Raw genomic sequence first — 21,110 nt, 5'->3', positions numbered from 1 at the left:
TGGACTGTAGCCCACCAGGCTCCTCTGTCCATGAAATTTTCCAGGCAAGAGTACTGGAGCGGGTTGCCACTTCCTTCTCCAGGGGATCTTTCTGATCCAGGGACTGAACCCGCGTCTCTTGTGTCTCCTGTGTTGGCAGGTGGATTCTTTACCACTGCACCACCTGGAAAGGATTATACTTTTTCAGACAATCTAGTCTAAAACATATCACGGATTGAACAGGATCATTAGACAGCTGGTGCCTTGCTGGACAGTGCATGGTTTCTCAAAGTATAATTCTTACTGATTTGTACTTTTGTATGATATCAACATTGTATAATAAGTGTTACATATATTATAAGGAGATATGAGAATATTGTTCATTTCTATCATAGAGTAGTTAACCACTTTTTAGGATTTCAGAAAGAAATACAGCTGGTCTTATAATATATAGCTAGTTATAATTTATATATTATAAAATATAGCTCATCTTATAACTACCAAAAATAGTTAATAGTAATAGTCTCAGCTTTGCATTAGAAAGAATGAGAGAGAGAGAGAGAAGAAAAAGAAATAAAACATTTTCGTCTACCCTCTCTGACTCCTTCCCAGAGAATCCAAGCAAAAAACATGGAGAAGTTTTGGTTAGATAAGTATCATGGAATATGTCAAAATCAAATAAGTGATTTTTTACAATCCAAACTGTAAAAATACTTCCCAAACCAGAAGCAAAAATGTGTGTGCAAAGAGTAGATCTCACTCTTGGGTTTCCCCGGTGGCTCAGTGGTAGAGAATCCACCTGCCAATGCAGGGACATGGGTTCGATCCCTGATCCAGGAAGATCCCACGTGCCCTGGAGCTACTCAGCCCGTGAGCCACAACTGTTGAGCCTGTGCTCTAGAGCCTGGGAGCCCCAGCTACTCAAGCCTGTGCGCCTAGAGCTGGTGCACCGCAAGGGAAGCACTGAGATGAAGACCAGCCCCGCTCACCGCAACTAAAGCCCACGCAGCAATGAAGACCCAGTACAGCCAAAAATAAATGAATAGAATTATAAAACCAACAGAAAACGAAATTCTAACCCCAGCTTCATGTCTTCTGGGAGTCTCAGATCTGTAGTAGAAACTGTGCCATGGTGCTGACTGGCTGTGCTTATCAGGGTTCTCCAGAGAAACAGAACCAGTAGGATGTATCTAGATATAGATGAGAAAATTTATTACAGGAATTAGCTAACCCTGTTATGGAGGCCAGGAAGTGCCATGATCAGCAAGCTGGAGAACCAGGAGACCAATGGTATAATTCAGGCTGTGTCTAAATGTTTGAGAACCAGGACAACTGATGGTGTAATTCCAGTCTGAAGCTGAAGGCCTGACAACAGAAATTCCACCGTCCAAGGCTAAAAGCAGATGGGATGGAGGGTGGAATTTACCCTTCGTCTCCATCTTTCTGTTCTCTTAGGGCCCTCTATAGATTGAATGATACCAGCCCACATTGTTAAGGGCAATATTTTTTACTTTATTTACCGATTCAAAGTCTAATCTCTTTGGGAAACACCCTCACAGATACATCCAGAAATAGCATTTTGCCAGTTATCTGGGTATCCCTTTTTGTGTCAAGATGACACAAAAAGTTAATCATCACACTGGTCAAAAGAAAAGTCCCTGGGGAATTCCCTGGAGTCCTAGTGGTTAAGACTCTGCTTTTCACTGCCATGGACAGGGGTTCAATCTCTGGTCAGGGAATTGAGATCCCACAGGCAGCATGGTCATCTCAGAGGCCTGGAGTAGGACAGAAATATTCTTCATTCATTAATTTTGTCTTTTATTTACCTTCCATGCTATAGTCACTTCTTGGTTGGTAAAAGAGAGCAGAGACTCCCATATCCATCTCTGTACCCATCATGGGGCACAGTATGTGAAATTCATACAGTATTCACTAAATATTTGCTGAATTAGACTGAATCAAGCTACTGGGAATCATTCCCTGGCAATCCAGTGACTAAGATACCAAGCTCCCAATGCAGGAGACCCATCTTTGATCCCTGGTCCAGGAAGATTCCACATGCCTCACCGCAGCTAAGCCTGTGAGCCGCAACAAGAGAATCCACCACAACAACAAGCCCACATGATTGCCACAACTAGAGAAAGTCCGTGCAAAGCAATGAGGACCCAGCGCAGCAGCACCCAGCCAAAAAAAATTAATAAAAATAAAATGCTTCCTGGCAAGTCCTGGGCATTGTCTGGTGTATGAAAGCTACTGCTCCCACACTGTGGGTCCTACCTCCCTCCAAGAGCCCTCCTCCAGGGTCTGTGGCCAAGGCTGGCCTGGGTTTGAATCTTGGCCCTGTCCTCTGGCCATGTGATCTAGGAAAGACAAACCTCTTCAAGTCTATTTCCACAGCATGTTTATTGGGATGGTTAAAGACAGTGTATGAAACGGCCTCAATGGTGCTTTGGTATATAGAAACAATAACTAACAGTAATGCCAACTTGATGCCTCACATCTGTTAACTTGTTAAGTCCGTGCAGTGCAACAGACTATGAGGTAGGTGCTATTCCTATAAGCATGTTCACAGATAAAGAAACTGGGGGGCTGAGAGGTTGAGGAACTTGCCGAAGGCTACTAAATGAAAGAGAATTTCTAGATTTTAGAAACCTGGCTCAGAGTCCATGTCTTTAATGACTACATTCTGCTCTTCCTTGGTTACTAAGGTCTTTATAATTTTTCTTGGCAGAGGTGTAACTATTGTATTCATTTTGGAAAATAATTTGTCAATATATGTTCATAAACTTGAAAAAAATTCTTATTCTTTGATGCAGTAATTCCGTTTCTGGCAATCAATCTTAAAGAAAGAATTATACACACATAAAAACCCAAATGCACTTTAAAAAAAGTCACAGGGACTTCCGTGATGGTCCAATGGCTAAAAGACTCTGTGCTCCCACTGCAGGGGGCCCAAGTCAGATCCCTGGTCAGGGAACTAGAGCCCACGTGCCACAAATGAAGACCCAGTGAAGCCAAATAAATATAGATTTTTTTTACTTTTTTTGTTGTTGTTGACAAAGCAATGTCTCTGCTCTTTTTTTTTTTTCACTTTACAATATTGTATTGATTTTGCCATACATTGACATGAGTCCACCAGGGGTGTACACGTGATCCCCATCCTGAATCCCCTCCCACTTCCCTCCCCATCCCATCCCTCAGGGTCATCCCAGTGCACCAGCTGCGAGCACCCTGCATCATGCATCGAAACTGGACTGGCGATTCATTTCACATATGATAATTTACATGTTTCAATGCCATTCTCCCATATCATCCCGCCCTCGCCCTCTCCCACAGAGTCCAAAAGTCTGTTCTATACATCTGTGTCTCTCTTGCTATCTTGAATACAGGGTTATCATTACCATCTTTCTAAATTCCATATATATGTGTTAGTATACTGTACTGGTGTTTTTCTTTCTGGCTTACTTCACTCTGTATAATAGGCTCCAGTTTCATCCACCTCATTAGAACTGATTCAAATGTATTCTTTTTAATGGCTAAGTAATATTCCATTGTGTATATGTACCACAGCTTTCTTATCCATTCGTCTGCTGATGGACATCTAGGTTGCTTCCATGTCCTGGCTAAATCACAGAATCATTCATAGTAGGGAAAAAGACAAACAACTGTCCAGAAAAATGTTAATAAATAAAATAATAACACATCATTTAAGTGGACAATTATGCAATATGGTCACAGTATACAAAATATACATTATACTTTAAGACTGAGAAACATTCCAAAATATTATTAGTGGTAAAGCTTAGATAATGGGGTATGGAAGTGTGCTTTAATATGTTCTTTTATCAACTTTACAAGTGTTCTGTCATACAGCTATTCTGATTTTAGCAAGTTACTCACTTAATGCTGTTTTCTGGGCTTGGAGCAGGAGGTGAGGAAATGTGTCCCCTTTCCTCTACTAATAAAAACTATCAGCTTCATCTCCCCCATCCTTATCACTTCCTAAAGCTCTAACAGGCACATGGCTTTTGGCTCAAGGCTTTTCCTCCCTGTGCTGGATATGGAATGATTAGCAGGGTTTGGTGGAAAGAGACAAGATGGGAACAGATTTGGTTGAGTTTACAAAAGCTGCTAGTTATCAGAACCTAGGCTTCTTAAACCACTGGTGTCCTTGGGCAGGAAATAGAAACAACTCTAATGTCTGCCTCTGAGAAGTACCAGCCTTTTTCTCTTCTCCACGAGGCCGGTAAGCAGGAGAACTAGAACACCCCAGTGGGTTGCATCTGCCTAACACAAGTCATGCTGTCCTACCAGGGACCTGTCTCTGAGCTGCTATGCAGGCTGGTCTTCTGAGCATCACAGACCGCCTGAGTTTTCCAGGGGTCTCAACTCCCACCTTACTTCTAGGTCAGACATTCTGCGTAGCAGAGCTATGCTTTGTGAGTCGTTTTTTAAAGTTACAATATATAGGCTTTACTGTTTGAAAGTGAAATGTTTCATCTAGGGTAAACACAGGATAAAATGATCACCAAACATCCTGGAGGAAATGATGAAAAACTCAAAAGAAAAATAATATTATATTTTCTCTCGCGCTACATTTTCCATTCACCAACTAAAATATACTTTTTTTCCATAAAAGTTCACGCTGGGTATGTTTCTATGAAGAGTCATTTCATGCAGCCCACACATAAGATGACACTTTATTCAGTCAATCTGTTCTTAGGAACAATGTAAAAATATACGTGGTGAGGTTAACAATTTTCTTATTTGAACTCTGAACACCTAAGCTGACAGCTCCCTCCCTCTTTAGATGTTTGAAATCCTTTATGTAAATGTTTAAATTTTTATAGCTAAGAGAATATATTTTATAATGTGACAAGATTTAAATATATTAGTCCCAAAATGTTTATTAAAGGAAAATAGTGTTTTTCTTTATGTATGCAAAGTTTCTGAATATTAATACAAGATTGGGTCTTACTCATAGTATGTCTTATATTAATTTGTTTATCTCCAAATTTCTTCTACCCATTTCCCAACTTTTGCATACGTTGGTACAAAAGCATTACCCACTTTCCATAAATGATGATAACATCAAATCTTATTCTGACTTACTGTATCATTTGAATGTTATTTTGATAACGATGCTTATAAGGGTGGAAGTGAGACAAATATATTACCTCACAGAATTATCATTCTGCATTTATATCCCTTTAATTCATACAATTTAGAAAAATATATATTTCCATTTAGCTTCACCCACTAAAATACCTAATCCAAAGACAAAAATTAGATAGTTTTTTAATACCATGAGAACAAAATCATAGCAGTATGACAAGGTGTGGCCACTGTCCAACAAATACTTCTTGTGCATAAAATAAAAACTAGTTCTATGTCTAGTCTTTTATCATGGTCTTACTTTTCCATAGTTGATTTTTAAATCTTTTAACTGTTTGCTATGTATTATGGTTTTTTTTTTATTGGCTTGCGCATTACACAAACCTGTGCATTACCCAAACACTTTTTCTGGTATGTAACAAGAGCCATAAAAAATATTCCTTGTTGGATCCAGAAATTCCACCCCTAGAAAGATATTCTGAAGAAACAATTTTAAATATGGGCAAAGCTATAGTTAGAAAACTTATCACTGCATTATTTAAAATAGTAAAAAATGAAAATAAGCTAAATACTAAGACAGGCATGATTAAGTAAATTATAGTAACCTAGTTGATAGATTTTTTATGTCAATTATCAGTTATCAAAAAAATAATATAAAAGCAAGGAACATGATTGTCATGATTTCTATTTAAATAATCTTATTATAAAATAGTTTTGTTCAAGTAAAGAATTTCTAAAAAAATTAAGAGAAAAGAAGAAATATTATTATCCAGTGGAAAAAACAGAATACATATTTGTATTTGTGATATGATTCCAATCACTTTTTTTAAAAGAAGTAAAGCAAAAATATCAAAATGTTGTCTTCCTATGGTTTCTTCTTTTATGTGTTTATCAATTTTATCTAATATAATTTATAATGAAAATATATTTAAAAAATAAAGCATCACTTATTTTGTAGACAAAATCTCTTGTCTAATTTACAGAGGAGCCCCATGCCTAATTCCATCCTGTGATTTTTTTTTCTTTTCACTCTGTGTATTAAACATTGATTTTACTCTCAGTATCTCTCCCACATCTACTCCTCAGTCAAACGTTCATGGTATTTGATACATGTGAGGCATTTCTTGCTTTAAAGATGGGAAAACTAAGTTCTGAAACAAGTTTTATTCATTTAACATCACCCAAGTAAATCCATAGGATATCCAGAAAGGAAAATAGATACTTGATTCATTTTTACCCCTGACCTTTGCTTTTTTAAAAATCCAAATCTCTGCAAAATCCTGTCACAAAGTTCACTTACTTGAAGTTGAGCAAACTGAATCAGGACATGGAACAAGGAGGTTAAACCCAAGATACCTTCACAGGGAGCATTCTTTCATTCTTGGTACTCAGAGGAATCTGTAAAGAGTGGAAATCAGAGGACTGCTCCATGGTCTTGCAAGGTTGATAGGTATTTGGACTCTGCAGATGAGAAACAGGCTGGGAGAATTGAGCTAAACTGTTCAAGGTAACGGGCTTCCCTGGTGGCTCAGACGGTAAAGCATCTGCCTGCAATGTTCAAGGTAACAGGGCTACTAACTAGCAGAACAGAGATTGATACCACAAATGGCCATCTACAAAAAGCCCAGACTCTTTCCCCTCCTGATAGCATCACTGTGATGATAAAATGATGCAAACGTCACAGAAATGTGTGCTGGAAATGGAGGCATTACCTCTCCTCTGTGGCTTCAGGATCACCCATTTTCCTATGCCTCTCACAAACAGAACCAGAGATGGTAACTGTAAAGTTTTGTGAAAAAAAAAAAAAAAAAAAACTAAACAAGAAACTGGTAATATCCTGTTACCATCTTCTTTCTAAAAATGTCTCAAATCTTTTGTTGTAGGGAAATTCTGATCTATGAGATGGTGCTTGAAATAAATGGGTCACTGGCCAGAGCTCAGAAATGTTTGCCATATGAAGAAGGTCATTTGGCATCTGTAGATATATTATTATTGTTATTTAATAATTATTAGTAAATTACTGACAAAATTAGTACATTTAAAAGTTTTTTTGATAAAACAAGTGTTTATACAAAATTACACCCCACACCTACATATCCAGTTCCAAAAGAATGTCTGGGGAGACACATTCTTCCTAGATTTAAAAAAGTGTACCTTTCAAGGGTGGGGGTTGTCTTACTCGCCTCACTCTCCATTTAGTAGTGAATGAGAGGGAATTTGGAATAGTGGGAGTCAGGTTCATTCTATCCTCGTTTCTGGTCCTGGCTCTATGCTGCCCCTTGGCAACTTTCTTATCCTTTCTGGGTGCCCCTCTTCTTACCTTTCTCCTCTGTCCCCCTCTAAGTATGAGAATCATATTCTAACACTGTACACCTGAGAGATGACCGGATCTCGATGGCTGATTATTTTTAATGTGTATTTATTTATTTGAATTAGTAATACATCCACATGGCTCACAACATAGAACATGTAAAGGGGGATTCAGTGCCACTTCCCTTCCCCTGCTCCTTTCTGGGAGCCCCCGTCCCAGTCCCAGTTTTACTTTGCAAACTTAGAGGTTATGAAAGGCAAAAAAGAAAAAGGCAAGATGACTAGATTTCCTCTGAATGAAAGGGGTTTATTCTAAGGTAATTATCTGTTCCCTTCATAGTCTCACCATGCTTTCTGAAACTTTAAACAGCAACACTCAACTAAATTACTAACTAATCACAGTGCCTTTTCAAGAAATTTTGACTTTGAACTTACTAATGTGCAAAGGAAATGGTTCAGCCATTTCTCCAGAACTTGGTTGATAATAAGTTTTGTTTGGTCCCATTTATCATTAAAAGATTTTTTTTTTTTTTGCTGTTGCATAAAATAGAAGGGAAAAAAGAAAGATGTGTTTTGACTGCTTTAAGATTTTTATGTCTTAGGCAAGGACAAAGTACACAAATAAAAACTTCAAAATGACCGTAATTTCTCTTCAGCTAATTCAATATTTGTAGTCCTTCTGATTACGATTGCTTGCTTCTGCATTTATTTATAAAGAAAGTGTGTTAAGCAAATGAACAGTAGTGTAAGGAGGACAACTAATCACACAATTAAGAAGTGTGTATGGTCCCACACCTGTTACATAGTAGGTGTGCAGCCACTGGTGTATAAAACGTCTAAATTATTAAAGCATGCTTGAAGCATGGCAATGGTAACCAAATACTTCCCACAAACCTTTAGATTTACAATGCAAATTAGAAATCACTTAAAAAAATTCTCTAAGGACTTTTTTTCCATGACAACTTTGGATTAGTCTAAAAAATAGTACGTTATTGTGCAGTAACTGAGGAACACCCCTCTCTTCTCTGGAGATTTACTGTGCAGAAAGTAGTGATCAAAATTAACTCAATTTATTTAGGAAATCAAAGTAATTATAACGGCTATCAATCCCCCTTAGGAAAGGTTTAGGCTTTAAGTACACACCACAGGCCACACTCTTTGGATCATCACATACAGTCTAGCACTGGAGGTTGTTGTATTTATTTATTTATGGGTGAGGTTTTGATTCTTTCCTCTTCTACAATTAATTAATTAATACCATTCATTCACTTAGTTCACAGACATTCCCGCCTGGATGTAATGCTGTAGATCCACTGCCTGCCCTCGTGGAACACACAATCGCAGCGAAGACTGACTTTTCAATAATCAGCAGGGTGGTGCTTTTATGGCGCCTTACTGCTCCCCTCCAGTCCAGGTGCCTGGGTTGACCTTAGGCGGCGACGGAGCCCGCGCCTGGGGTACGGCTCTCCCTGGCTTGTCCCGGCAGGGCGGGGTCAGCCGAGCAGCCGCCGTCGCTGCCCCCGCGCGCTCCCTCCCGTGCGGCCTTTAATTTTGCAGCTCCGACCACCGGAAATTAGCCGCTGGCAGAGCGGACCCGGCCCAGCTCAGAGGAGCGCGGCGTGGGGAGGGCGCGCCTGCCAGCCCAGTCGGGCGCCCGCGGGACGCGCCGCCTGCACCCTTTAGGCCGGGGGCTCGGCGCTCGCCCACCTCTTCCAAATTTAACCATTACCTAAATCCGAAGGGAAATGAGCAAACCTCTGGGATTGGGTGTCAAGGTATTTTCAGCCTTGTTGGGCGTATTTATCCCGAAGTGTTTCCACAACAAGCTATTTCGGGTCTGCGGGGCAGGTTTCGCTCTGCGGACGCCGCGGCCACTCACCGGGCTCCAGGCCGGCGGCACCGCGGGCGGGTGATTCACGGCCCGACCCGGGGGCGGCGTAGCCCGAGCAGGCGGCGGGGTTGGGTGTGTGTGTGTGGTGGTTGGGGGTGGGTGGGGGGAGTGTCCCGGCCCAGATGGGCGGGGAAGACTCCTCGGAGCAGGACGCTACCAGCCCCGGCGCTCCAGTCAATCTGTGTCCTGAATCTGTGACTTCTTCTCGCTGCGGAAGTCTCCCAGGAGCCAAGAATAGTTCTTTTTCTTTCGAGTCATTTCTAGTGCCCGGGTGTTTGGGCCCTCTGGGTCTCCCCATCTCCTACCGTCCCACAGAGGGAAAAAAAAAAAAGAGAGAGAGAGAGCCGCGGGGGAGGGCGCTAGGAAGGCCGGGCCCCTTGTCCACCTCCTATGCACCCTTGCGCAAAGGAGGAGCGCGCCCTGCCGCCCGACTGGGGCTTGGAGGTGGGGAACGGGGGGGCAGGTCTGACAGGGCTAAGCGAGCTACTCCTTAACGCTCAGGAAGTGAAGCTTGTGGTTTTGGGGGCTGAGCTCGGAAGGAGATTTAAAAAAAGAGAGAGAGACAGCGCGGTCTCTCCCGAAAGCAACTCAGTTTGAAAACTCTCGGAGCGCTGTGCCCGCGCCCTGACCCCTCAGGTAGGTCCGCTGCGCCTCTCTCCCTGGCGGGGGCGGACGCGGGAACTGGCACGGCGCTGGCGCTGCGGGGAAGACCGAGGGCGCTACCGGGTTCCCACACGAGGTCGGCTGCAGCTTGGGAGCCAAAAGTGCTGTATCCTCTTGGTCCCCGCGCGACCCATACGGAGGGGCTGGGGATCTGGCTCAGAGGACGCACGCCAGGCAGTTTGGTGGTGGTTCTGCGAGGGAGCGGGATCCACAGGAAAGGAAACATCTGGTGGGGAGACGGCGGCAGCTGAGCTCTCCAGCTCCCGCCATCCCAGGCCCTGGCTGCGAAGAGTCTCGGCCGGCCCGCGTGCGCCGAGGGGACCGCCCCACCCCTCGGCCGCCAGCTGCTGCGAGAGGTCGCCTTCCCACGCGATCAGCCCTTGGTCCTACTACCGCTCTACCCACTCCACCCTCCCGGGAACGGACGGAGCCTGCCAGGCTGAAAGAGAGGCGCGCGGCTGTGCCCGAGTCGGGAGGTTGCTTGCGTGCCTGCTTGATCCCGCGCTGTTCCAGCCAGTCCAGACTCGGCGGCGGTGGGGGCAGCTCACCCCTGCATCCCCGCCCCACCCCCGTCCCGCTCCGCCCCGAGCCGCAGCAGGGCCCCTCGGGACATTTTCACCCTCGTTTTCCTTTTCCTCCGAGTTTCATAGCTGTTTAAGAAATTAAGTTTTGGCTTTGTGGTGTCTTAAGTAGACAGCCGACGGAGCGGCTCACGCCGGGGCTCAGAGATAACTGAACTGACAGTCGTTCGCCCTAGGGCAGCCGAGCACCCTGAAGCCTCCTGAAGCCCCGATCCTAGGGGCTGGCCCGGACACGGGAGGGCGGCACCCTCACCCCTAGGGGCCTTCTGGCGTTTAGGACACGGGAAACATCCCTTGGGACTCAGCTACACGTCCTAGCTGTCTTTTTTTCTCAAGCCTATCCTGTTCTTCCTCCGGGGAAGGGGACATGGTGGGGGCGCGGGGCGAGAACCCGTCTTGACTCCGGAGCGCCCACCGGCTGACTTTAGACCCTGTCCTGCGTCTTGCCCTGGGAGCCGCATGACTCCTAGGCTGGCAGAATAAATCGGGCAAAGCCCAAGGATGACCCCTGTCCCGGCCCTGGATCCCCAGCGCCCTTGTGTCTCGAATGACCAAGACAACCGAGAGCTGCCGTGGCCGAAAAGCCCGCAGCTCGCTCGTGAACCCGGCCCCCATCGCCTTCACCCAGAGAGAAAGGCACGTTCTTTTTCCCCGGACCTCCTAGCCCTCCTAGCCCCGCCCCCGGAGCGAGCCGGGGGCAAGAACCGTAGGCGCTGCCCCGCCTCCCCGCCGGGCTCGGGTTTCGACCCCGGGATTAGGTGAACTGATTGTGGGGGTTAATGAGAGCGGAGTAGCGGGCACTAACTCCCTCCCAGGCCCGCGAGCCCGGACCCCGGCTCTCCTGCTGCTGCCAGAGCAGCCTGCGCTCTCTCCTTGTGCTGTAAAAGGTGGGTTCTCTGCGGACTCCCGGACACCGTGCGTTTCCCAGCCGTCGCGCACGAATCCGGCTGGACTTTCCCTAGGGCGAGGTTTCTGGTGAGCCCAGTGGAAAGTGCTTTTCTGAGACTTTGTTAGGTCTCCATGGTCCAGTGTGTCTTGCTCGGATACCTGATTCTTTTCTGCGCACCCGCGTCGCAACTTTTCCCCTGCGTGGGGGCACGAGTCAGGGGCGTTCAAGATCACCGGGAAGCGAGTTTTCCCCGGGACTTTGCTTGGTCCTCTGCCACCTGCTTCCTCACCTTTCTGCCTTCTTTCTCCGGCCTTTGCTTCTCCCTAGTCCTGTTGCAGTTCCCCCGACCCCGCCTCTCAGCCAGCAGGAGCCCTCTCTCGCCAGACCCCTTTTCACTACAGTGTGTGAGCCTGCTCTTGGAGGCTTGGCTCTTTGCCGCAAGCGGGTTCGCGACCGTCTACACATTCCCCTCCCCGCCCCACTAAATTGATTGGCTCGTCTACTCCTTTCTCCCCAGACAGAAAGCAGATCCATATAGGCAGTGTGTGGTCGAGTTGGGGTAACTGGCCCGCTGGGGACTTCAGCTCTCCCAAGAGTTTGATACCACAACGAGTTTTGCTAGGGAAGGGGAGGGGCCGAGGGGCGTGGGCAGGGCAGAAGGAAGAGGCCTGAGTCGGAGCCCGGAGACGGGTTGAGCTACGGTGGCAGCAGCGGCGGGCTCGCGCCACCTGTCCGAGTGCCACCTGGTGAGCGCGGCGCAGAGGGGCCAAGCCCCTCCTCCCGGGGGCCTTCCTCCCTCCTCCCTCCCTCCTCCCTCCTCCCTCCTCCCTCCTCCCTGCCCGAACGCTCTCTCTGCTCCGCTGCCCAGTCCCGGGGCCCCGGAGCGTGCTGACCCGCGCGTTTCCACCCTGTTCTCTCGCAGGTCTCCGCCTGGCTGGGGCTGACGAACTCGGGTGAAGGTGGGCTGACGGCGGCTCCAGCGACCCTTGGAGAGGAGCGGGGAGCGCGCCCGACCACCATGCCGCGTTCGTTCCTGGTTAAGAGCAAAAAAGCTCACAGTTACCACCAGCCGCGCTCCCCGGGACCTGACTATTCCCTCCGCCTGGAGAATGTACTGGCGCCAGGCGGAGCAGGTGCGGGGAGGGCGAGGGCCGGGAGGGACTGCTCCCGGGGCCGTAGACTCTGAGTCCCGCCACGCCATCTCCCAGGAACCGGGGGAAGGGTTCTGAAACCCATTTGCTGCCTTTTTTTTGTTACCCACCGTTTGGGTTCCTTTCGGGCTCGTCGCCTAGGTTGCCAAGGCCTCCTTGCTCTCGCCCTTGGATCCGGGAGGGTTCAGGCCAGGTCTGGGGAGAGCTGAGAGAGCCCAGGTGCCACCATCTGGGGGGACGCACTTCAGAACCATCGGGCCCAACCAGACCCAACCTGAGACCCTATCCGGCCTCCTCTCCGCAGACGGCACCTCGAGCACAGGCGGGGCGAAGGCGGAGCTCCGGGGCCGTGTGTCCCCCGAGTCTCAGCTGACCGAAGCCCCCGACAGAGCCTCCGCGTCCCCTGGCAGCTGTGAGGGCAGCGTGTGCGATCGGAGCTCGGAGTTTGAAGACTTTTGGAGGCCTCCGTCGCCTTCTGTGTCTCCAGGTAGGGACCTGTTGGGGGCTCCGGGGCTCGGGGACGGAGGCAGGGGCAGGGACCCCGCACTGAGCAATGAACCCGCGCGGCTTTGGGCACAGAAGTGCCAAATCGATGGCGGAGAATCTTTTCGAGAGGAGGGATTTGTTTTTGGTTCCCGAGGGGAGGCACTGGCTTCTCTAGGCCAGCGTTAGCCTGCTCGCGGTGGTCGGCTGCTTGGATCCCAGGCGGCGGGACCTGGGCTGTTCATCCCTAACATTCATTGGCACGGAGCCGATGAGCGAAAGAAAATAAATGAGTCGTTTCTTTGGGCAGCAATGTTGACATTTCGTTATCTGGCCAGAGATGATTGTTTACAAAGAGCCAGGATTCCAGAATACAGACCCCTCCCCAAGTCTCAAACAGAGACCTGGGCAGTCAGTGAAAAAAGAAGTGTCGTTGCCTTTAAAAATTAAGCTCGTTTCCGCGGCGTTGGGTCTGGCAGAGATGGGGCCCCAAGCCGGACAAAAATCTCGGTCCCTCGCTAGGTCTTCGCAGGCGCAGATTGGGGGCCTATTTTATTTTTCGTTCTGCCGGGTTGGCCTGGCGTTGGGGACCAGTGCTTGTTGGTTTCATTTCCAGCCAGCAATCGAGTTTCGCGCAAACTGAGTGACTTGCACGTTGGGTGGGGGCGAGTCTCCGGTTCCGGTGGAGGGGCATGGAGAGCGCAATACTGGGATTCTGCTAAGGACCGGTTATTTCCAGATTTCATTTACCAGTTTTAAAAGATACCCCCAACCCCATCCCACACTCAGTGTGTGGACGTGGCTAAGCGAGGGCGTCTGGGAACAGGCCACCGGAGGGTCCTTCTTGGCTGTGCTGGACACCGCCCCGCAAGGGCTGGGCGCCGCCGGAATCTCCGACGGAAACTCGAAGTGAGAAGCCACTTCTCACTGAAGTGGCTAGCCTGAGCTGGATCTGTTCACAGAAGTGCAGTGTCTGTGAACAGATCTGTAAATCCGTGTGCACTTAGGGGAAAGTGTATATTGGTAGCTGGTTTTAGCAAAATTCGCAGGGGTGGGGGTGCAGAAGGCCGCTAATTCGGAAAGTTGTTCGTCTTGCAGGTGGTGGCTAAACCTTCAATTCTAAATTATTCTCTAAGAAATTCGTGTTTTCTTTTTTGCCCCCTGTCAAACTATGATAGGAAAGGGAACGGGGAGTATTTTGGCAAACAAATCAAGCCCCAGACCCCCTTCCCGCTGCCTCTTCGCTACCTGCCAACACTGGATATTTAATAACGTTGAGAAGTGTTTACACCTTCCCGTTCCCCCAACCCCAGACACAAATGTCTTGGATAGGTCGGTCCATATTTTATTGGTCCTCGTCTCCCTCCCTCCTTATAGATCCCAGGAAAGAAAAAGGACGGAGTGGGAACACGTAGGGGCCGGGAGAGCGCCGGCGCTGGGCCCTCTGCCCGCAGGCTCGTCCAGGTCCGGAACGGTGGCCGCTTTCTCCTCCGGCACAGCTCGGCTCTGCTCCGAACGTTTGTAAAGCATGGCGCGCCCTTCTCTACGCGGCCGCCAGATGTGCCGGTCCAGTCTAAAAAGACCCTCTTAACGTCTTGCGCTTCGGCTGTCCTGGCACAGAAAGTCCTCGCCCGATGTCATTTTAAGTTTCTGTGTGCTGTCTTGCCGCCTCCAGTGGTTCTCGGAGGTCCCAGGGACCTGGCCAGGGTTTGAGCCTGGAGGCGTCCCTGGCGCCCGGCGCAAGGCCTGGTGCCCCGGTGCCCCAGGGATGGGTGCCTGGCAGTTCCATAGACATACCGACAGGTTGACCTGACCGGACACCCTCTTGTGCCTCCACAGCCTCGGAGAAGTCGGTGTGCCCGTCGCTGGACGAAGCTCAGCCCTTCCCCCTGCCCTTCAAGCCGTACTCGTGGAGCGGCCTGGCGGGTTCAGATCTGCGGCACCTGGTGCAGAGCTACCGGCCGTGCGCGGCCCTGGAGCGCGGCGCCGGCCTGGGCCTCTTCTGCGAGCGCGCCCCGGAGCCAGGCCATCCCGCGGCCCTGTACGGCCCGGAGCGACCTGCGGGCGGCGCGGGGGCCGGGGCGCCCGGGGGAGGCAGCGCAGGAGGTGGAACTGCCGGCGGCGCGGGCCTGGGGCTCTTCGGCGACTTCGGGCCCGCGGCGGCAGGACTGTACGAGCGGCCGGCCACCGGCGGACTGTACCCGGAGCGCGGCCACGGGCTGCTCGGCGACAAAGGCACGGGCGTCAAGGTGGAGTCGGAGCTGCTGTGCACCCGCCTGCTGCTGGGCGGCGGCTCCTACAAGTGCATCAAGTGCAGCAAGGTGAGGCTCCCACGCGCCTGGCTTGACCGGCCCCGCGCCCGCGCCCCCCGGCCCGCGCCCGGCCGGCGTCCGCGCCCCTCGGCCCCTCTCAGCGGCCCTCTCCCCGGCCCCACCCGCCTCAGGTGTTCTCCACACCGCACGGGCTCGAGGTGCACGTGCGCAGGTCCCACAGCGGCACAAGACCCTTTGCGTGCGAGATTTGCGGCAAGACCTTCGGGCACGCGGTGAGCCTGGAGCAGCACAAAGCCGTGCACTCGCAGGTAAGCGCGGGGCGAACGGCCGCGCGCCGCCAACGGCCGCGCGCCGCCCTGCTCAGGTTTTCGCGTTCGGGGATCTCCTGCTTCTCTCTGCGACACCAGATGCTCTCCGCCGGGCAGCTTTCGCCTTGGACTTACCCCGACTGCCCCCAGTCCCCTCTGCCACGTCCCCTGGCTCAGACGTAGGCGTGGAGAGAGATGTCGGGGGTTGCCGGCCTCAAGGCAGCCCTGGAGTTCGGTATCGCGTTGTTTGTGAGACTCAGGAAAGTGATCTTGATCATTACTTTGGGTCTGAGGAAGGCTTGTATGCACTCTTGCAGGTGGTATGTCAGATTTGTTAGCTCTGTTTCTTGGCCTCTTTTTTTTCACCAAATGGCCGATACTTAACCTGCCTTGACCTCTCCGGGTTGAAAAGGAGGAATCTCAGCTCATTTAGAGCATCCAGTGTTTGTCCCGCTATTCTTTCATTTATTCATTTGTAAATATTTGTTGCTCAACTTCCAGGTACTAGGTCCTTGAGAATCCAATAACACACCAGCTTCCTGATAGGATACCCTCACGGAGATTATGCTTTAGCTGAGAGGGTAGATAACCAAATAAGTGCACTAGTGTATGACAGCAGAATGCTTATTTACAAACTCGTTTGCTCTAAAGTATTCTGTCTCCTCAACACCCACACTGGGTGGGGATGGGATGGGGGAGGAGCATCTCAAGAGATTGAGGTCTAAGCCTCCTGTTGAGGAGGGTGGAGAAGTGTTTGTAAATGGGTGTCAAAAAAGCAGGGTGGGGATACGGTTTTGCCAAGGGGTGTGGAAGGTTGTGGCTGAAAAGTGTTTGGGTCGAAAAAATGTTAAAGGGGTAGAGGATAAGAGCAGGAAGGGTGGAGGCTGGAAATAAACTGAGAGGAGAGAGGATAATGGATCACCCTATGTGGATGGAGAGTCTGAAGGAGGGGACAGTCCTGGTTTGGGGGATTTCAGGGTCACCTGGTGGTGAGAAGAACGGCAGCCTAGACGGTTGCAATAGGAATGCCACGTCTTTCTCTCTGCAGGAACGGAGCTTTGACTGTAAGATCTGTGGCAAGAGCTTCAAGAGGTCATCTACGCTGTCTACACATCTGCTCATCCACTCAGACACCCGGCCCTACCCTTGTCAGTACTGCGGCAAGAGGTTCCATCAGAAGTCAGACATGAAGAAACACACCTTCATCCACACTGGTGAGCGAAGGCCTTTGGCTTGTAGGAAACACCTGGTGAGGGGTGGGACATGGAGGGAGGGTGGTGGAGGTCCAAGTGTTTGTCCCTGAGGCCAAGGTAATTCACCTCCTCTGTGATATTCTTGCAGAGAGTGGTGGTGGGTGGGACCTCCCAGAAGGAGTTAATCACTGCAGAGTGTTAAAGAAAACTGAGGAGGCAGATTCTCTCAGATTCATTTACATACATGGTTCTCCACAGAGTCTTTGATTTGGGGTTATATCTGAAGAACCATTCAGCAGGTCAGCTGCAAGTTTCCTATCCTTGCAAAGAATATTTTCCTCTGCGTTAGCAGCTGCTCCAACTTCTTTCTGCTCTAGGTGAAATATGAAGTTCCGGGTCCTTTCAGAGCATTGCTCTAAATGTTTACCTAGAGATTGAGATTTTCTCTAGGGCTACCACCCAGCCTCTTTTGGGGGGGAAGGGTCTTATGTGCGACCTCTTGGCTGCATTTTTAGGAGTCTGACAGTTTATTCTGATTGAGCAAGGGAAAAAATGGTAAATATTACTAGGCTTTTTCAGCTAAGCACTTTTAAAATGGAGTATCTCATTTTATACTCACAACAACTCAGGGAGGTGAAGACTATTTCTTATCCCCATTTTAGAGAAGAACAAGCATAAAGTGAGGCACAGAAGGGTTAGGTACTTTCTCAGAGTCATATTGGTAGCAAGTGGTGGATCCAGGACTTAAATTCAGATCTGTCTGCTCTCAAGTGTCTATGCTGTCTACCACTGTTTATTATATTCTATTTTCAAAGTCAAAAGGATTTGTGGATATAGAACTCCTCTATTCACTTATTGCCCTTTTTAAAATATAAGCAAGTTTGTCATAATAATGATTCTTATTATAATGTTTCATAATGTACCAAATGCTTTTAAATCTATCTCTTCATTTGATTCTTACTGCTGTCCCATAAAGCAGAAGGAGCTGCTCTTACTATCATGAAACTCAGATAGATGGAATGATTTACCAAAGTTCAGACTGGAAGTAAATCATCAGGCTGTGGAATGGTCTGGCTTCCAGTCCTGGATTCTAAATTTTTGGTTTTGTGTAGGTGGCAGTTTTAATGCCAGGAGCACTCTCGTTAATAATCAACAAGATATTTACATGAGAGCCAGAATTTTATTTCAGAATATGAATACTGACTTAATTTGCAGTGTGTTCCAAACAATCATCATTGATGTTTTTAAATATGCTTGGGTAGTGTAGACGCACCCATCAGAAAACCCAGAAAAAATATCCTACTTTAATCATGTTCTCTTGCCTAAAATTTCCATGCAACTCACTCCTTTTGAGTAAAGGTATTCAAGACGCTTACCAAAATGCAACTAGGATCTTGACTGAGTGAAACATTAAGCCTTTATCAAACATTTACATTATAGCTAGAATTTGTTTCTCAGATTTGTTTGACCCTAAAGGGATAGATAAGTTTTGATGAGTGGTTCCTTATCAAGGAAATCTGAAGCACAAAGATAGAAAGGGGTATAGCAAGAGGAACAGAGAGTTCCTCAAAAACAAGCTTCATCTATTTTGCATTTTTTCCAAGGCCAAACCTGACAATAATGCCATGCTGAGGCTATTTGAAAACAGCATACTGCTTTTCCAAATGTTAAACTGCACATGGATTAGGGGGGAAAAGGAACACTTTTCTATCTGTTATTTATTAATCCATGGTGAAGGAGCTGTTGGTATATAAAGAATCCCGTGATTAACCTCATAAAAAGAGTAAAATCAAGATAGAAAAGGATCAGCTGCCTTAAGAAATACTTTGTGACCCAGATGTGGACTTTTTTAAAAATAAGACTTCGAGAAATACCCATCCTTCAGATAAACATTCTTTTGTCCTCCAAGGGCAAGAAAGAAGGCAGCCTCACTGGTCCACACAGACCAACACCGATTTGGAAATTCAGATTTGAAAACTTCCTCTCCATTAGAACAGAGTCACATGGTTTGAAAGACAGCACCCCACCCCCCTACCGCCCTTGTGCTGAACATCTGCTGTGGGGAGCTTTCTACTTCTGAAGTCGGGGGTGTCCTCCCAGGGTGGATTCAGCTGCAGTTCTGGGGAGGGCACGTGGCCTGTGCACTGTTTCCGTTTAGCAGGAAACGGTTTGAGGCCTCCAGCTGGGAACCCCCATGCAGAAAGTCTCCCTTCCACCTGGTTCACCTACGGCTTCCTCAGCCTTGCACTGCCACACTCATCACCCTCCAGACTGCTCAAAGGCCTTAGACTGTGGTGTAGCCAGCTGCTGCCAAGATCCTGTGGGTCACTGTGAGTCCCCGCTAGCTTTATCATGGACTCACGCTTGCCCCTCTCCCTTCCATCCCTGTAGGCGAGAAGCCCCACAAGTGCCAGGTGTGTGGCAAAGCATTCAGCCAGAGCTCCAACCTCATCACCCACAGCCGCAAGCACACAGGCTTCAAGCCCTTCGGGTGCGACCTGTGTGGAAAAGGCTTCCAGAGGAAGGTGGACCTCAGGCGGCACCGGGAGACGCAGCATGGGCTCAAGTGAGCAGCGCGCCTCATTCCCATGTGCAGTCATACAACACTACGGAGGGCAGCCTCCCCACTTCACACCAGCCACTTCTGCAGATCTCTCTGGGGTGATACCTTTTCCCTTTCCTCCCTGGAACTGCCAGAGGAGATAAGTTACCTTTTCAAAGTTCAGCGTGGAGGGGGAACCGAATGACTCCCTGGGCAGAGGACTCGCCAAATAGGCTTCTCTACACCTGAAGACTCCAAGTGGAGAAGAAATCAGCTAAAATCTTCGGCCTGATAGTCCTTCCCATACCCAGACCTGTTCCACAGATAGAAAGTCCCTTGGGTTTCTTCCCTTCTCTTCCTTTCAGACCCCAGATACTTGTGTGGAAGAGGAGGAATCATCTCTTACAAGATAGATACATATTAATGTTTTTATCTGGAATGAAGAATAAGCGTTATTTTTTTCCTTCTGGGGAGTTTGTTGACCCCTTTTTGTTGGGTGCTGCCTATAAAGCTTGGAGGAATTGTTTCTTGCATTTGAAAATTGGTTCAGAAACTGATTTGGGAAGGGAATGTCATACTTTTGAAATGACAAAAAATGCACTGTAGAGCCTGCCCAAAAAGAAGCAGAAGGAAAGAGGGCTTGGTGAGAAGAGATTCAAGGTTCTCCCTCCAGGAGACTTGCGGAGGCTTCTTCAGAAGAGTGGAAGCACGTAGTAATGCCTTTGGGCAAGGCTGTCATCCGTTCACTCAGCAAATGTCTATTGAGCACCAGTTACCATGGGATCAGGCACTATGCTGGGTACTGGGGAGCCAGAGAGTAAAGTCTCAGGCTCTGTCCCTGGCCTGCATCTGCAAGTAGCTGGGTCTGTTATTCCCCACAAAGGAATTCTGAGAAGATAAAACAGGATCTTAAAACTTTCCTTTAGGTCGTTTGGATTTTATCAAACATAAACGAAAAATAGCCGAATAGATACTTCAAAGATTCATGTGTAAATTAAGTTTTTTTATTGTTAAGCTGATATTTTTAAGATGTCTAAGCTATCAGGCATGTGGGAATGAAGGCTCTGTGTTCAACTCTTTTGAACCCTCCATGTGTACCACAGAGGAAAAAACAGTGGTGTTTTTACTTCGATGTAAATGTTTTTAGATCTTCTGGAGTGTATTATGTTTGTTAATACATATTTATTAGAGTGATGTTTTAAGTTAATAAAGTATTAAGACTCTTATATATTGCTTTTCATTTAGGCAGGGAATTTGGGAAAGACCTTTGTTTTGGTCTGTATGGGGAGTTGGTACTGAAGGACACTGGAGTTAAATATAAATCAGATAAGACAACATCCAAAAGAGAGCAAAATCCAATAGCTCTGGTTTTCATGTGTTTTTTTTTTTTTTTTCTCTTTCATTCTGTGCCTGAGCACCTTCTTTCTTAACAGGAAAGCTAGGGTTACAAAAGTAAGCTTCTGCCTTGCCAGGTCCCTGATATCCCACATGTATGTGCTCAGTCGCTCAGTTGTGTCTGCATCTTTGCAACTCCATGGATCGTAGCCCACCAGGCTCCTCTGTCCATGGGGTTTTCCAGCAAGAATACTGGAGTGGGTTGCCATTTCCTTCTCCAGGGGTTCTTCCCTACATGTTTATGGGCTTTTTATTCTGAGAGTTTCAGGATTTTTTTTTTTTTTAAACAGTCCAGAAGGCTTCCTGATGAATAAAGACATTAGGAACTTTAGGTCTA

The 21,110-nt window shown here is 48.0% G+C and overlaps 1 protein-coding gene across 5 annotated transcripts; it reads left to right on the top strand.

The window, feature by feature from the left end:
• The first annotated feature begins 9,728 nt into the window (after positions 1 to 9,728).
• GFI1 (growth factor independent 1 transcriptional repressor) lies at positions 9,729 to 20,604 on the top strand. 5 transcript variants are annotated; one of them, XM_069597959.1, is made up of 7 exons: positions 9,729 to 9,931; positions 12,351 to 12,561; positions 12,884 to 13,066; positions 14,902 to 15,383; positions 15,506 to 15,643; positions 16,692 to 16,857; positions 19,228 to 20,604. In XM_069597959.1, the coding sequence occupies exons 2-7, from the start codon at positions 12,447 to 12,449 to the stop codon at positions 19,404 to 19,406; spliced, it is 1,263 nt and encodes a 420-aa protein (XP_069454060.1). In that variant the 5' UTR covers positions 9,729 to 9,931; positions 12,351 to 12,446; the 3' UTR covers positions 19,407 to 20,604. The 5 variants fall into 5 exon arrangements, with proteins under 5 accessions (XP_069454060.1, XP_069454063.1, XP_069454062.1 ...); XM_069597961.1 differs by lacking the exon at positions 9,729 to 9,931 and adding an exon at positions 11,272 to 11,426; XM_069597960.1 differs by lacking the exon at positions 9,729 to 9,931 and adding an exon at positions 11,940 to 12,174.
• The last annotated feature ends 506 nt before the right edge of the window (positions 20,605 to 21,110 follow it).

The sequence above is a fragment of the Ovis canadensis genome, chromosome 1, assembly GCF_042477335.2.
Source record: "Ovis canadensis isolate MfBH-ARS-UI-01 breed Bighorn chromosome 1, ARS-UI_OviCan_v2, whole genome shotgun sequence".
In the NCBI taxonomy this organism is placed as follows: domain Eukaryota; kingdom Metazoa; phylum Chordata; class Mammalia; order Artiodactyla; family Bovidae; genus Ovis; species Ovis canadensis.
This window is presented reverse-complemented; position numbering and strand designations above follow the sequence as displayed.